Source organism: Pseudorca crassidens, chromosome 16, assembly GCF_039906515.1.
Source record: "Pseudorca crassidens isolate mPseCra1 chromosome 16, mPseCra1.hap1, whole genome shotgun sequence".
Classification (NCBI taxonomy): domain Eukaryota; kingdom Metazoa; phylum Chordata; class Mammalia; order Artiodactyla; family Delphinidae; genus Pseudorca; species Pseudorca crassidens.
Genome location: NC_090311.1, coordinates 10,132,433 through 10,149,208, shown reverse-complemented (window position 1 = coordinate 10,149,208; position 16,776 = coordinate 10,132,433). Strand labels below are relative to the sequence as shown.

Here is a 16,776-nt window from a genome sequence, read left to right as displayed (position 1 = left end):
CTTGCGATTGTGGTGGATTGACTGCCACCAAGTTACAAGGGGCAGGTTACGAGGTCACAGTCTGTTAGGCATTTGGGCAGAGTAAAGCAGCCAACCACAACCTCAACAAAAGGATAGTCGTCTTCCTTGATGGTCTCTGAGGCAAACCATTTAAAGATTCTTAAATAGGAACGATGCCCACTTTTATTTCTAAAGGAATGGCCTCAGTCTTATTTGGGTAAAGCTCTTCCAAAGGAAGATGCGACAAAGTCATTGACCCAGATGAACACAGTTCCATAGGACATGAGATAAATATTCATCTAGTAGGCCGGACTGGAAAAGGTTCAAATTTCTTTATATAGTCCAGTAGGTTATTCAACTAAACAAACAAATGCATTTAATATAAAGACTGAATTGCTTATAATATAGAATCATTACGTCCATACGATAAAAAGCTTGTAACATTCCTTCATCAATAACCATTTAAATTTTTGTGTATCTTGTTATACTGATGTCACTGCAACTTTTCCCTTCAAGGGAAAATAGAGATAATGTCGCATGTGAGGATACATATCATGACTTAAGTTAGCACATTCTTATACCAAGTTCCAATAATGTCTGCTTCCTCCTTAGTGCTTAACGGTCAATCGACAAGCAGTGTATTTCCAAGTAGTGTTTTTCTCAAACTGCATTCTTAGTTAATGTGCTTGTGCTGTCAGGCAAATTGGTTACGAAGTGCCGATCAGGCACTTGCAGAATGCAGTACTGCGAGTAAAAGCAAGCTCAATACAAGAGGCATCTCATTGTCTCAGAGCAAATGTTCACAGAGCAGATTCACAACAAAAGGAAACACGAATGCAATGGCATTATTTAAAGCTTATACATTTGAAACAGAAAACTATTTGCAAGATAGTCAAAACTCTTAGCAGCACAGCACAAAATGAAATGCTCCATTTATTTTTACTGGATATAAAATAAGCATGCAGGTAGGCACCACACTTTAAAAATAAGGAATTAATAACTGGAGTAGCACATTATGAGCTAGCAAACCATAGTCTATGCAGTTTCACAAAGGAAATGACGAAGAGACAGATGCATTAAGGAGACAGTAATTATCAAAAAAGCTTGACTAGGATAGAGATATCGGTTAAAGATTCAGACAGCAGCAATGTTTAGGCAACAGGGCTTCAGCGATGTTGATTTCTCTGTAGGGTAGAAATAACATCAAACCCAAGATGGCAAGAGCATGCTTTGCAGTAAAAGCAAACTGAGAGTCCGTTGCATTCCACCATGCAGCAAGCCACCGATCCCCAAGGTAGGTAACACACTGCTTCTGTACGCCCTACGCACGGGGGTGCTTCTCCCCGGCCACCTCAACACACACCCATCTATTTACATCTTGTTAAAAATAGAAAGCAGAACAAAAGTAATAAAAGTACTTATGGGATTTTAGCAAAATGGAATTTGACACGAGAAAAAATTACTTTGGATTTTATAAAGTAATTTCAACTTCTTCCTTAAAAGAAAGGGGGATGGGTAAATCTATACATTGACCCACTGACTCACTAAAAATATAAGATCCCTTCGGGTTTGAAGGGTGAAATTTCACTTGATCATAAATGTGAGGGTGGGATCTCATTGTGAGTGAATTTCCAAGGCAACTTTCTTATCCCTGGGGGATAATTTTTAAACATTTAAAAAACTCTTTATGCAAAGGGGAAAAGGGGCCATTTCTGAGAACAGAAGCTGTGTTAATTTTATAGCAATCAACCCAGAAGAGGGAAAAAACCATGGAGAGAAAGAGCAGTATATACCTGGCAGAACTGTCAACCATGCAGAGTGAAAGGATATCCCAATAGAATTACCCGCCAAGCACGTATATTCCCCAGCATCCTCAAAAGTTACATTCCGAATATAGAGAACCTCAATTTCTTTGTCCGTGGTATTAACACCGGCGGCCTAGAAAACAAGGAAAGCAAGAGAAAAGGCTAGACGACACAGGAATGATTGTGGAGGGGGCCATGGAACCATGAGGCGTCGCGCCGGGGGCTCCGGAGGGTACCGGCCACCGGAAGATTCCGATTTGCAGCCCATCCACAAAGCCCACAACCAAGAGAGACTGAGCGACACGGAGCAGCTCACCTCCACAGGCCCGTCACCACACTGGCTTCACCACCTAGACATACATGCATGCAATCAGAGGCATGGAAAAATCAACCCACAGAGATCCATTCTCTTGGCCTTTGCTTTGCTTTGGATATAGGGGTGATTGTCCAAAAGTATGGCCCCCAAAAGTCCAAGTTGGGTTCTGGTCCTGTTGGCTGCAGACTCCCACCTCGAAAAAAGGATGGTTCTGCCTCAACTGTCGTGTCGTAAGACCGCACACCACAGATAAGCCCAAGTGGACACCTGGCACCTCCTTCCAGGCCTGTGGGAACCACCAGGGTGAAGGGAGTTTGTGCTGGTCAGCAGGCTCTGCTTACGTTTACTCCTGCGTAACCATCCTGACATACATTGCATTGAAAGAAAATGGAAGAAGGCACGATCTTGGTAGCGAAGAAACCGGACTCTGTTTTTTCTTTTCTTAATACAAACATTTGAACGTGAGTCATGACAAATCGAGAAAGGCAAACTGCTGTCTTCAACAGTGGCCAGCAGTGCAGCTACTCATTCAGATGGAATATCCTTGAACTGGGAAAACAAAGTCAAGGACAGCATTCCTTAAGCATCAGTTACACAATCAAGAAAATGATGCTCTGTTGAACCGGTTATATCATGCCAGTATTTCTTTCCAACTGCGGGGCAGAGGAGGTATGAATTCTGCTACTATGCAAATGCCACAGATTCAGTAGGCATGCCGGTGTGCGCTTACAATGGTGCTGGTGTGCAGTAATGATGGGAGACGTGCAGCCTGAACGAGATAAACCAGAAGGGACAACTTAAAAACTGGGTGGGGGTGGAAGGTAATCTTTAGAAGAAGTTAGAGCAAGCACTTTGAATATTGTGGGCATTTTTCCATGGCTGCTGGTATCATACCAGCTGCATCACCAAAGAAAGATTATGATGAATATACCAAGACCACAGAGTTATCCTATAAGCTGCCTGCAGTCTCCCAAAGCACCAAGTCTTTTCAGCTTCTATATCCAGCCTTCTTTAAAACAAAAACAAAAACAAAAACAAAACGTTGTTACCTTGCTGTTTTGGCAGGACAGTGAGCCAGGCAGACTGGTTGGCCTGCCCTATATAATTGGAGACCTTACAAATATACTCCCCAGCATCCGCCTCAGTCACATTGAACAGAGCCAGCACTTCTGCATTGGAACTATTTATCCCCGAGTGCTGGAACAGACATAGGAGAACAATATAATGGCCAGCCAGGAAGGACTTCACACTACCTAGGGGCCCACCACCAACACACCACAGAAAAACAACCTCCATCTCATCTAAACAGCAACATCAAGGGGCTGTGGGTTTAGAAGGAAGAAAACAAGTCAACTAGTGGACAGCAGAAGTGACCCAGTGGAGAGGGGAGGAAGGGTGTGATCAATCCCCTTGCAGAACGGGTCCACAGCTCCCCAGGCTGGTCATCTCTTTCCAGCTTTTTGGATCCTTGGTGTTCTCAGCTGGAGAGAACACTTCACTGGTTTAATGTTCTGAGTTGAGCTTCCTATGGTCCTACTAGAAGACTGTTCTTTTTTTTGGGGGGGGGGGGTACGCGGGGCTCTCACTGCCGTGGCCTCTCCTGTTGCGGAGCACAGGCTCCGGATGCGCAGGCTCAGAGGCCATGGCTCATGGGCCCAGCTGCTCCGCGGCATGTGGGATCTTCCCGGACCGGGGCACGAACCCGTGTCCCCTGCATCGGCAGGTGGACTCTCAACCACTGCGCCACCAGGGAAGCCCTGGGAGACTGTTCTTTTAAAGGACATTCTCTATGAGCAGCTCAACGTGGGAGACGTGGCAGGCAGTGCACTCAGAGCATCTGTACAGACTTAACTGCTGCTTGCTATCACCATCCTGAAGAGCAAGACAGATCTACGAAATAAAGAGGCTGGTGCTATTAAAACAAGGTCTTGCAAGGAACCAAATAAGGACTACAAGGGGAAAGAAAGTTTCCTTGTTCAGCATTACATGAGTGCAGGAATACCTTCTCAAGCTTATCACTAAACCACTTGTGAATGAATTTCAAAGGTTAAGGGGTCTCTCTTAAAAGGAAAATCTAAATTGTTTCTAAAAGGTGGCTACTAAAATGTGATCCTAACGTAGTATTAAGGGATATTAAGAGAAGACAACATCAGTGTAACAATAAACGTTGGTACAACGCCTTGAGTTTACAAAGCTCTTTCCAGCTACTTCATCCCATTAACTCCGCGTAACGCCCTGTAGGGGAGATATTACCACTTCTATAGATGTGCAGCTAAGCCTAAATGTCCCATCTAAGACCTCAGGGCCGATAAAGAGCTCAACTATTCTGACTCCAGCTTTGGCAGTCCTCCCGCTACCCCCTGGCTCCCTTCTGAGGCGTTATCAGCAAGCCTAAGGATCTGCTAATTCTTAAACACATGCTGTGCTGAACACGTAAGAGAGTCCTCTTCTCTCAAATCCAACGGGAAGCCAAAGAACCTGTGGCCAAACCCATCAGGGAGACCCCGGCCGTGGGCGTCTTTGGATTCAGAACGTGCTCACCTTCAGAACCTTGAGGTAGGGCAGCCCATCGGGCCCGTATTTACTGCCATTCTTCTCCACGTGTTTGATCCACTGGATGTGGGGCTGGGCGTCGCTGTACACTTTGCAGACAAACTCCACGTCGCCTCCGACCACGGCGGAGGCGTTTGCTGGTAGTCCGGCCTGGAGGATGGGCCGGTGTGGCGATCGCTCTGGGGGAGAGAGGGGTGGAAGGGGGAGCAGGGCCAGGACGGGGGGGGAGAGACGAACAAATAAGTTGTGTTGTCCAGAAGGCTGACCGTGAACTCAAGCCAAAAAGGCCTCGAGCCTGCTGGCTGACTCCTTTGAAATAACACCACAGCCCGACACAGAACAAAAACGACTTCAAAGGAGACGGCTGGAGCGCGACCCTTGTGAAAGGAGTACTTATTTAGAAAACTGAGAGAAGAACTTACTACATCATGAGTCACTGGACGTCCGTGGCCACCTGACGAACAAGGGATGAGATTTTATTCTGACAATCTAAAAGACAAATGGCGGGGAAAGAGCGCCTCTTCTCTCATCCCACTGGGGACACCATCAGAAGCTCACCTTGGTCGTCAGCTTACCAAATCCCAGGGAAGCGACAAGACTAACTTTAAGGTCGCCCTGAATTCCAAAATGGTGCCTATAGGCAGTGTCTCCCCGTGCATTTCTAAGATGCTCTGAGAAGACTCCCATCCATTGTTTCAAAAAGAAAATAAACTAAAAGCTAAGGCCCAAAGCTATGAACAAATGGTTTCGTTTCTTTGCTGTGGCATTCACTCCATTCGGTCATTCTTTGTCCCATGCCCCCATTCACCTCCTCCATAAGTAGTTAAGTGTCACTGTGCGTCCCATGCTAGATGCACAGACAGACATTCCTCAGCTTATTCAGACGTGGCACCGAAAGAACAAAAAGCGACACCGGTTCCCAAACCCTGGCCATGTCTCAGGCTGTCTTAAAGGAGGCCCCATAGAGAAGAAGCCAGCAATGACTTCCCACCCTCCCTCATCTGCCTCAGTCTCTAGGGAAACTCTCCGGTTCAGAAGCGGTCTCTGCAGAAACCCTGGAGAGGCACCCACACCAAGGTACAGGAGCAAACACACACCAGGCTCCTCAAGAATCAGGTAACAGACCAGCCTGTGTGTGATCCTGTCCACAGAGGCACCAGAATCACAACTGGACTGGAACCTTCCTACACAGCAGCTCGGTCAAGAGTCACACACCCAATCATCCGTCCATTCACAAATATCACCCCATCCCCACCTACCTGTATGCACGGGCCACCGCCCACTTCCCTCTCCGCACTGTGGGTACCATTGCCTTCACCCTCCAGCCTAAAACACCACCAAGGAAAATGAGGACAGGCCAACAGGCCCAATACAGCAAGGATGTCTCTATGCTGCACCTAAGTATCCCCGCGCACTGGGCGGGAAACAGCCCATCAGCACGATGGCTACCTAAGCCTTTCTATATCTGGGCTTTCAGATTAAAATGTCATTTAGTGGAATGTGTTGGACAAGAGCCAGACCATGCGCAAATTGATTTTACTGCAATAAGCCTGTTGCTGGTTGTAAAAACTTTAAAAAAAAAAAAAAAAGGAAGGAAGGGAGGGAGGGAGGGGGAGGGGGAGGGGAGAGGGGAGGGGGAGGGAGGGAGGGAGGGAGGGAGGGGGAGGGGGGAGGGAGGGAGGGAGGGGGGAGGGAGGGGGAGGGAGGGAGGGAGGGGGAGGGAGGGAGGGAGGGGGGAGGGAGGGAGGGAGGGAGGGAAAATCGAAAAAAGAAAAAGTGCTGGCAATTACTCTGAGCACATTTCATTCCAGAATCTCCCATCACTTCACAGACACCTATATTTTTACATTAAAAAGATAAAGATTTCAGATCCCCAAAGAAGTCATTCATTTTTCACAGTATCACCCGCACAGGCTAAGCAAAGAGCCCAGAAGTCAAGTCTCCTAGTTTCTGTGGGCAGAAAATGTCAAAGCCGGGATCCTTTCAAGCATCACTAGAAACACTCACTGCTTGCCTGAGACACCATCCTAGCGATGGGCCACTGCGAGTCTCCTGGTCCAGCCGGGCGGCCAGCTGGATGCTACAGGGACCCGCCAGCAGCTGGCAGGGACAGAGCTCTGGTTCACCCCCGGCTCGCCCCATCCACGTGAGAAGAACAGAATTAAGTCCACACACACTCTCCCCACCAGGCCTCCTCCCAAGAGATTTAAGCCCAAGGTGCACTGCCCTCCGGGCTGGACACGGCCAGCCAAGTTCACAAAACAGGCACCTTTGCACCTATCAAATATTGAGGTAGTTTATGCCTTTCCACAGAGAAATGAATGTCAGGTATCGGTTCATTCTCTGGCTCAGTTTTCCAGTTTTGCGTGCATGTGTTTGCATGTTCAGAGATAAATATTTACAGTGAACCTAAATATTTATTCTCAGAAACAAAGGTACTATAAAATCTTAAATGTCATAAGCCAGATCAACTGAATTTCAAACCAAGTCCTCTTTCTTAAACATGCTTGTTTCTCATAAATCGTTTCACAAGCAAACACTGTGCATGTAATACCAAATAACGATGCCCATGAACAATGAGGTCTTTCATACGGCACGACAGCTCCAGCCTGCGCCAGCCTTCAGCGGAGAACGTCGTCACTGGGGCAACACTGGCAGGGCCCACGACGGAGCTGCAGTCTTGCTTTACTTGTGGTCAGCATGCTGCTGTGCTCTGGTTATTAAGTTATTCCATTGCTATCCGGACTATGTTCACCAAAAAAAAAAAAAAAAAAAAACCCACCACCTTTGCAATGGTTTCATGTTATTGCATTTGCAAATTACAGCGTACCAAATGTTACCGCTTATAGTCTTGAATTCATCCTTTCAAGTTTTCTCACCTTATTCAAAATAACCTCTTAGCCACCCCAACTCCCCCTCAGCCCTTTCTCACTTTGGGTACAAAAACTGCAAGCTGGATCGCTCTGTAACCGAAACCTTACACCGCCTTCCAAAACTTATTACAGCTGCCTTCAGTATAAAATGAAACCTTAGAGAATGTTATTTAAAATGTTTTTAAAAAGTCAGTAGGCCTCATGTTTCGTTTCTCCACATCAGGCTTTGATTTTCTTTGCAACCTTATTCTCTGCCCTTAAACGAGTCGGAGAATGAGGCCTGAAACATCTTGGAAAAGGTCCCTGGGTGCCAGCATCTGCCGAGCACGGCATTCCCCTTTCCCAGATCCTTCAGTGATCACTCTTCCTTGTGTCCATCAGACCCTTAAGAACAGGAATCATTAGTGAGGGGATGACAGCGATTGGACTCCCGTTCTAACTTCCGAAAAGCTGGGGTGAAAGCAGGGTGCAGATGGCAGCTAGGAGGACAGGCTGGGTGGCAGCCCCCAGGAAGCGGGCAGCCCCTCCGAGGCCCGGCCCAGCGGGCACTTGGGAAGCACCCCGGGGACAGGGCAGTGACGGTGGGCACGAAGACCCTCCAACAGCGAATGTGTGCTCCTCGGCTCTGGGCCACACCAAAGCCCTTGGGTCTGCAACTCTTTTGGGCAGCAAGCTGATAGAAAAAGAAGAATTACTGAGTGGATCATCTCTGGATGAGAGAATAAAACCCAGAGCTGGCCCATCTCTTGTCCTTCTGCGATAACGAAAGTCACATCTTCTCTGCCAGGAAGGATTTCGTTTTAGGCAAGGGTCTCTTACAGCATGTTCAACTCTCAGATATTATAGCAAATAGATTTTTCTCTTTACCGGGGGAGTGAAATACATATACAGAAAAGCTGATGAGCACCTCACCTGTGTTTTTACTGAAATGTTTAAAAATACATATTCTGGGTTCAGCAGGTCGCAGGGGCCAGTTCATGGGCCCAAAAGAGGATGAGAACTCTTAACAATAGAGATTCTAAGGTCCCTGCGTGAGCTCCAAATTAAGACAGAATGGAAGGCAGTCCAAAGGGCGGGGCTGCAGCCAATGGACAGTTGGCTGCCCTGCTGGAATGAGGTTCTACCAAATATATGTGTAGTAAACACAGCCCAGAGTGCTTTAAAAACACATTCTCTCCCCCGCATTCTCCCTCACTCCCTTTTGTCAAGTGCTCCAAATGAGTCCACTTTACCGAACCCGAAGGCCCAGCTGCTAAGAGTCTAAACGTCGGACGGCCTGTCTCAAAATCCTGCTCTGAAGCTACGACCAGGAAAGCAGGAAGAACACAGCCTGCTTCATTCCAAGGGCTAATTATTGAGAAAGAGAGAGAAAATACCTGAGTGACAAAGAATAAATCTTTGTTAATTGACCATTTGAAACTTTATAACATGCCCATCCTCTCCTGGACATAATAATACGTTTGCTCATAAGAGATCTACAACTTTTGCTCTGACATAGCAAAGGCCATAAAAAATGTCCACCGGGCAGAGGGGCCTCCTGTACGGACTCAGTAAATACGCATCCCGGGGATCAGAAGGAGAACCAGCTTCTTAAATCACACCCTATAAATTAATCAAGCCCGGAGTCACTGGTTTCCCAGCACACACTGGTCTTGTAAGCATCCCTCCCCAAAGTTCAGCAGCGCTTGCAGCAAAGAACCATTTCAAAACCCCGCTCTCTGGCAGCAAAACACCAAAAGACTCCAATCACACCGCTTGCCCAGGACTGATCTGGAAACAGAAAGTCTCCTCTCGGGGCGCCCCTTCATTTAAGGAACGTGAAGAACCCTGCCTTCCCTGTCTTTAAATTAAAATCAAAATTTAATTACCTTTCCTCTAAAACGGCAGTTTCTTAGCAACTCCAAGGGGCTGAATAAGGAAAGAACATTCTGCGATTTAGAGAACAAGTGAAAACAACTGAGAATTCTTGTTTCTAAAGCCCAGCCTCCCTTTTTTCTCAAGAGGAGGCGGTGGTGGCTTTTGTTGCATAAAAAAACCGCACTAAACCAGTTAGCATGAGGCATGGTTATTAGGGGAGCCGATCAAAGGCCTCTGAAGTTTGAGGAGCCCAAAAACCTGCTAAAGCCCTCATGCTAATTACAATTAGTAGAATGAGTTCATTGTCTTGTCAAGACTGTGCCAAATGCCCTCAAACCAGACAGGCTACATCTAGCTGGGTTCTGAGTTTTGTTTTCCCTAAGCTTCCTCCAGCCTCTAGAGACTGGCACAAAAGAAGGTCAGAACCAAAAGTGATCTGGAGGAAAAGGGACAGTTAGGATATAGGATGAGAAGGTGCGCCACGGGAGGAGTACACATTTCTTTCTTTCTCAGAAAGAATCAAGGTATGCGTAACCAGTATTTTGCTTGTCACCTTCTACAACAGGCTAGGGATGCTGGGTACCTGGAATTACTTTAAAAAAACAAAGCGGGGGGGCGGGAAATGCATTTTGGTAGAAAGTGACTGGTTTGCCGCTCTTTCTCCAACCTGCACGTCGCCTCGTTTTCCTCCTGCTTGGACATCTGACTCTGGAAGGTCTTGAGGAACTGGGCTGGGGATCCATCTTCCTCTAAAACATACATGTTTCTCGGCGGAGAGAGCAAAGTCTGGGGAGCAAAAGCTGGTTTGGGAAAAGCCAAAGTGTTCTCCCTCCGGCACTGAGGTTCCTCAGTGACTTATGGAGGCTGCACCATGTGAAATGCTAGAAGCAAAACACCACTAATTCCTTTGTGTTTGCTCGATGAGGTGGAGACGCAGGGTGAAGTGCTGGCTGAGGCCGGAGGGCCTGGGAAGCCCAAAGCAGGCGGAGGCGCAGTGCCTTCCTTAATTAATGTCATAGACGGTATTATTTGGCTGGGAGTTGAGTGGCTTCTACCAGCTGGGTGTCAATTTAGGTCTTCTTGGGCAAATTACAGGAGCAGGGCCGTGTGCTATTTACACCCCAAATGTTTACGATACCCTGATCTCTGTGCCTTCGAAAAGTTAAACTGGAACTGAAGACTCTTTGGCAGCCACAAAGGTATGCCAATTTTAGGTTCAAAAATGCCCTTCTTTTTGTTAAAAGGACGCATAGCTTTGGGATGATGAAGAAGTTCTGGGAGCGAGAGCGGTGATGGTTACACAGCAATTGTACTTAACGCCCCTGAACTGCGCACTTACACGTGGTTAAAATGGTACATTTTATGTTATGTGTATTTTACCACAACTGAAAAAGAAAAGAGAGAGAGAGACATGGCAAAGGTGACAATATCACAGAGTAAGATATAGTCCTAGGATCACGGAAAAGCTGCCTTCTCAATTAGTTTAGCATGTTTATCTTGTCCCATTGACTAAATGAAGGCTTTTCTCTCTTCTGACGCAAAGACTCTGCACAAGGTCCCCCACCACCACCCCGTATTGTGCTTGGTTTTCACGCTGATGCGAAACTCAGACATCAGTCTCCCCAGGCTCCCTCCTGAGGAGCTGGGGTAAACACAGCTGAGAGCAGTCACGCTGGGGAGCTCCATCACGGAGCCTCAGCACCCCGCCACTTGCCATAGCGGGTGCAACATCTTTCAGGAATGCAAGATTATCAGCTGTTGTGTGCAGAGCTGGGTTCCCTTCATGGGAAGAGTATGCTAGAAACAATAAAAAAAGAAGAGAGAAAAAAAAAAAGTCCAGGAATTAAACATACCCTCTTGTTACACAGGCAGAACTCTGATTTAGAATATCTTTTCTCAAATGATCTGCAAAGAAGCTAAAAACCAAACCATGGAGGAGTCCCAAAGACAGCAGCGATCAGAATGAAGCTGTTTAGGATGAAAATGTCGACATCAAAAAAGATCCAGAAATGGGTCCTAGAAAAATATTCACCCAGGTGCCCAACAAACAGGTGTATGCAGAGCTTGTCAACGGAGCCTCTCTGGTAACTGGAAACTAGAAGATGAACACAAGTTAAATACCTAGCAAAAGGGGGATGATTAAATAAATTATACTCTGTTCACAACAGACAGCACACAGGCCACTAGGAAGAATGAAGCAAAGAGATATGTACAGACATGGAGAGATGTCCACGGTAATAATGTTGACAATTTCATCAACTTTCACCATTAAAAAACCTTACTTCTAGAGGAAGTCCAGAAAAATCTATCATGTTAATCTCTCAGATGCCTTACTTTGCTCCTGGGGCGTGTCAAGCAGAAGCAAAAGCTTTTAGCCCATCTGAGCAAACAAGAAATGCCTCCCTTTGGTAACGAACCATAGGAGAAGTGGAACAATAAAACCTCATTTGTTTTCTTAGAGGCAAACTCAGACCCTGAAAATAAAAGTGATTCTAGATAATTCCTTGCTGTAAGCATCATCTAAAGAGAAGTTTCAAAATAGTCACCCAGATCACAAAAGGCTCCAATATGAATTCTACGTCTCTTCTCACCATCCAAGGCAAATGGGAGGCCTCAGGCCAGCCTGCAACCCTGCCCACTGCCCACCCATCACTCAGCGATGGTTCACACACAAGATGGTTTTGTTTCTTTTGGCCAAAATGTAAAATTTAAAGGACTAAATCCTTCATTTCTCAGTCTCAGTCCAGAGTGTATACGGAACCAAATAAAACGAGGAATTCCTTTTTCAAAAAAAGCACAACTTCCAGAAGATTCCTCCCAAGTAATATGCAATGCGTATCTTCAAAAAAGAGCACTTTCAGGCTGAGACGATAAAGAATGTGCCTGGGGCGCCACCTGACCCGTGATGTGCGCATTTATTGGGGAGGGACCGAATTCCTACAGGCCTTGTTTGAGAGAATTCTCTAAGGGGGAGGCTCCAGGAGAAAGAAAGTCAAAGGAGAAGTTCTATCAAGATCCAGGAATCTCCGTCCCTACTTATCATCTTCTCACTGCGGCAGTTTGGGGTCTTTTGCACTGTGAGCTGAGAACCCCAAGAGGCCAAAGCATGTGTTTCATTCAACCAATTGTCCCAAACACCCTCTAGGCCAAGCACGAGATGCCCCATAGATAGAGGATTAACCATTACAGTACAATCAATAACGACAATCCCTGTAGAATGCTCTGCTCTATCTTTTCCCTCTAAACCAAGGCACTGATGTCCTCGTCTCCTCATCTCTCTCTTCTCAGAAGGAGAAACAGAAAAACTTTCCCAGAGAAACACTAACATCCTCCCCTCAGCCATCTCTTCCCCACTTCCAACCCGACTCTGACCTCATTACGGTGAAACTCTAAATGCTGCCTCTCCAACTCAAACCTGCTCTTGAACTTGGGAACACACCCCCGTTACGATAGGTCGTTTCTGCCCTACCTTCTCCTGACGGTGAAAATAAACCAAACACAAGACCTGAATGTAACAGCAGGGTGTTCTAAGGGAGGGAGACTCCATAAAAGCACTCTGGTGGAAGTATTATTTAAAAGGGGAAGAGTTTGTTGGCATTTCTACACTCATCTTAATGAGAGTCGGCATAATACGTCTCAACTGGGGTCTTTTGTGAAAAAAGGTGACCAGTAATTGAAGCTGTATATATACGTTTAGAGAGGAACTCGGAAGATTCCTTGCATTAGGATTTGCCATATGTTAAGAACCACATACCCCCAAATAGAAGTAACTCAGGCTGTTCTACTATTTCAATTCAGCACATACTGATCAAAAGCTTGCTAAGTTCTAGCTCAAATCGCTGGGCACTCTGACTGCCATGGATGAATCTACATCTTCACGCCACGCTTACTTGCCCAGAGACTAGTAGCAACAAGCTTTCTCTCTGCCCTCTGCGCCCACCTGAATTATTTCCAGCTACGACGAAGAGACCCTCTTACAAAATGCTGTAAGTCGTTCACTTGTCTGTAACACTTCTACATCCTCTTTGCCCACACCATAGACTCAATGCCAAAGATCAGACAAGAGCTCAAGTATCAGCCCTCACCCCAGTCACCGCAGTCAGGCCCACGGCCAGAATCCAAAACAATCAATAAGGCTTCCTTCCTCAGCTATGGAGCAGAGGGCAACTGACGGCTTGCAGAGAACATCCAAATATGCTGATATGGCAGTTCTCGCATGGTCCCATCCAGGCCAGCGTGTGCCTGCTCCAGCCCCAGGAGCTGGCACCCACAGGAATCACCTGCCCTCAATGCCCAGAAGGAGTAACTCTGAGCTGGTATCAGTCCTGCAGGAAAGCGCTTTCCGCTCAGTACCTTCGGCGCTGATGTAGCCACCCACTGGCCAGCTTTTGCCCCTGGAATACCTGTTGTGAAATAGGTATGAAAAGCCACTCTGTAGCAACCAAAAGGCTCGTTAAACAGTAGCTACCAAAGGAAGTTTTGAAATCTGCGTCCTGAAGGAAAGGAGAGGACCAACCACTCCTTTAGCCAGGGCTGAGCTGAGTGTACATGTCTCAGCTGAGAGCTATGAAAGGAGGTGTGGGACCCCCTAATGACAGGACTAGACATCACCAGTGGGTCCCATTATTTAAAAGCACCGCCCTCCTACCAAAGCATGCCATCCCCCATTATACAGATGAGAAAACTGAGGTTCAGAAGTTCCATGACTTCCCAGGCCACAAAGCTAGCAAAGGATGGAAACAGGATTTGAACCACTCACCCACGTAATTCCCACCAGTACCTGCAGAGGTGCTCAGGTGTCCCCCCGAGGGTTGATGCTGGAGCAACGGGTAGGACAAGGGGGGCAGTATTGGCTGCTGGAGCCACAAAAGCAGCAGGACTTGGCCTCCTACACAACTGCCGCTACAGCCCCACCATTCCACGCCCACTTTAACAAGCCCACTTAGGAAGGCGTCGCCGTGGCCCGTGCCTGGCATGGCACCTCCATCCATCCGCTCTCAGCTGAGGGGCTTGCTGCCTTCCTCCAGCTAGATCTCACAACGTCAAGCTGGCACGCAGAACCAGTATCAGGATAAACACCAAGTCTTGAACTCAGAGCAAGAAATGGAAAAGAATTCATTGGCATCAAAATCATGAATATGGAAAATCAAATGAGGTCTGGCCAGGAAGCTTCTAGGTCAAGATGCTTCAAGTTGAGAATCCCAAGGGGCTCTGTGGAGCTGAGGCCTGGCGAGTGCCAGGGAAATGCACAAGGGCTCCAAGTTGGAAGGTGAGAGTCAGGTGTCCAATGCGTTCAAATCTCCAGATACACGGTATTGTGTAGTTTCATGCCACCTGCACTGCAGCCACCCTCTTCACTCAGAGAAACAGAAGCAGTGTCCGGGAGCCATGATGTGACAGAAACTAGGACAGAGAAGGGTCTTCCATAAGGAGCAAGTGGCTGGGAACGGTCCTAATAAACCAACCAGTTAATTAATGAACTAGACCACCATTTCTTCATTTACTGAAACACCACTTTGTTCCAACCTGACACCTCCCACCAGAAAGAAAGGTCCGGTGCACTGCAGAAGTGTGGTTTCGGGGGCTCTGACTTGCCTCAGTCCCCTCCCTAGGGCTCAGGGATCACACTGGGTCCTCTGTCTTCCCAGGACGGGACTGCCCCAAGCAATAAACGATTGACACCACCTCTCCCACTGGACGGGCTGCCGAGCGCTCAACGTCAGCCCCTTAGTCAGGCCTATGGGTCAGCGCCCGCAATAACAGCCTTCACTCCTCCCCGACACACACCTGGGGGGTGGCAGTCAGCACTGGCACGGACTCCTTCTTGCTTTCGGGCTGAGTCCCATCACGTCTGAAGCCGGGTTACAGCAGATTGATGTCAAGGGCCAGTGGACAGCACTGTCCCTGTCTGCCGCCGAACAAGTCAGCGCTGGCGGAGGGGCCTGGGTGATCCCCTCCCAGCCAGAAGGGACTCCTGGCCCCGATCGGCTCCCAACCAGCCTCCGAGACACTGTGTGCTGCTTATAGCTCTTGCCCCGGGAGGACAAATTTCTGGAAAGTAGACTGTAGAGGAGTAGGCAAGGCTGGCCTCTGCAAATCCAGAGGCCCCGTATCCACCTCTGCTGCTCTGCTGTCCCCCAGAATACCCCATGCCAGGTGAAAAGCTCACAAGTTATCTGATGGTCTCTGGGAATGCAGAACTGGACATCGAAAGGGGGCAGAGTTCACAATTCCAAGCCAAAGAAAGGGTCTATATGAGTCAGAAGGAGCAACTGGTCTTCTGAATACTTCCATCTCTCTCTCTCACATTTTGGGGTTTTTTGGAAACAAAGAGCTGCACATGGGGTTCACCTCTGAGTCTGGCTGCGGCAGCTGCTGACTCCACAGCAATCCTGAAACAGAGACAGCAGTGTGTGGTGCGCGCAGCACGAGTCTAGGATTCGAGAGGACCCAGCTCTGGAGTTCCTTCGAGACCCTGGCAAACATCACTTCCCCGCCCGGAACCTGGAGGTCCCCAACTGTAAAATGGGGTGGGAGGTGGAGGTGGAGGTGACGAGACCAACTCGATGAACCTGAAGCTCTCAAACTCTACAACCCTCTTCTGTGAGTTCAAGCAACTATCTCAGTCCTGGGAAAGCCCTGACGACAGCATTAACCAAAGATGGAAACCTCAGCAGGACAAGTGACCGTCAGCCACTGGCCGGTTCTGGCGGTCCCAACACGGCAACCAGGTTGTTCAATAAAACTTCTGGTTGAGTCCATAAAGGCCATTTAAGACGTCTTCTAACCCTCAAAGGCGTTTCCAAGTTTAGAAAGGGGGAAAGTAGCATTTGTTGCTAGCCACCTAGGTACCAGTTGGGTGTTTTCACCTGTTTACCCAACCGATTTCTCATAACCACTAGAGTGGGTTGAACTGTGGCCCCAGAAAAGATGAGTCCATGTCCTAACCCCCTGGCACCTGTGAACGTGACCCTATTTGGAAATAAGGTCTTTGTGATGGAGTTTAAGGACCTCAAGATGAGGTCATCCTGGATTGAAGATGGGCTCCAAATCCAACGACAGGTGTCCTTACGAGAGAAAGGCAGAGGGAGATTTGAGACACCACGGAGAGGAAGGCCACGGGAAGACAGAGCTGGAGGTGGAGTGATATGTCCACAAGCCAAGAACTGCTGACAGCCACCAGAAGCTGGGACAGAGGCATGAACGGATTCGTCCTCGGAATCTCCAAAAGGATCCAACCCTACAGAGAGCCTGACTTCAGACTTCTGGCTTCCAGAACTGACAAGAGAATAATTTCCTATTGTTTTAAGCCATCCAGCCTGTGATGATGTGTTACAGCAGCCCCTAGGAAACTGATACAGCCATCACAGAA

At 47.7% G+C, this 16,776-nt stretch overlaps 1 protein-coding gene across 14 annotated transcripts in view; it reads right to left on the bottom strand.

Annotated features, from left to right (window-relative positions):
• The window catches only part of FGFR2 (fibroblast growth factor receptor 2), a 103,902-nt gene that overhangs the window by 32,389 nt on the left and 54,737 nt on the right, over positions 1-16,776 (bottom strand). For 8 of the 14 annotated variants that reach the window (XM_067709204.1, XM_067709206.1, XM_067709210.1 and 5 more), the window contains 2 exons: positions 4,663-4,853; positions 1,794-1,938 (listed from right to left, as the gene is read on the bottom strand). In XM_067709204.1, the coding sequence (XP_067565305.1) occupies positions 1,794-1,938; positions 4,663-4,853 (336 nt within the window). Of the gene's footprint in view, positions 1-1,793; positions 1,939-3,170; positions 3,319-4,662; positions 4,854-16,776 lie in introns of all 14 variants that reach the window. The other 6 variants (XM_067709203.1, XM_067709205.1, XM_067709209.1 and 3 more) reach the window with 1 other exon arrangement.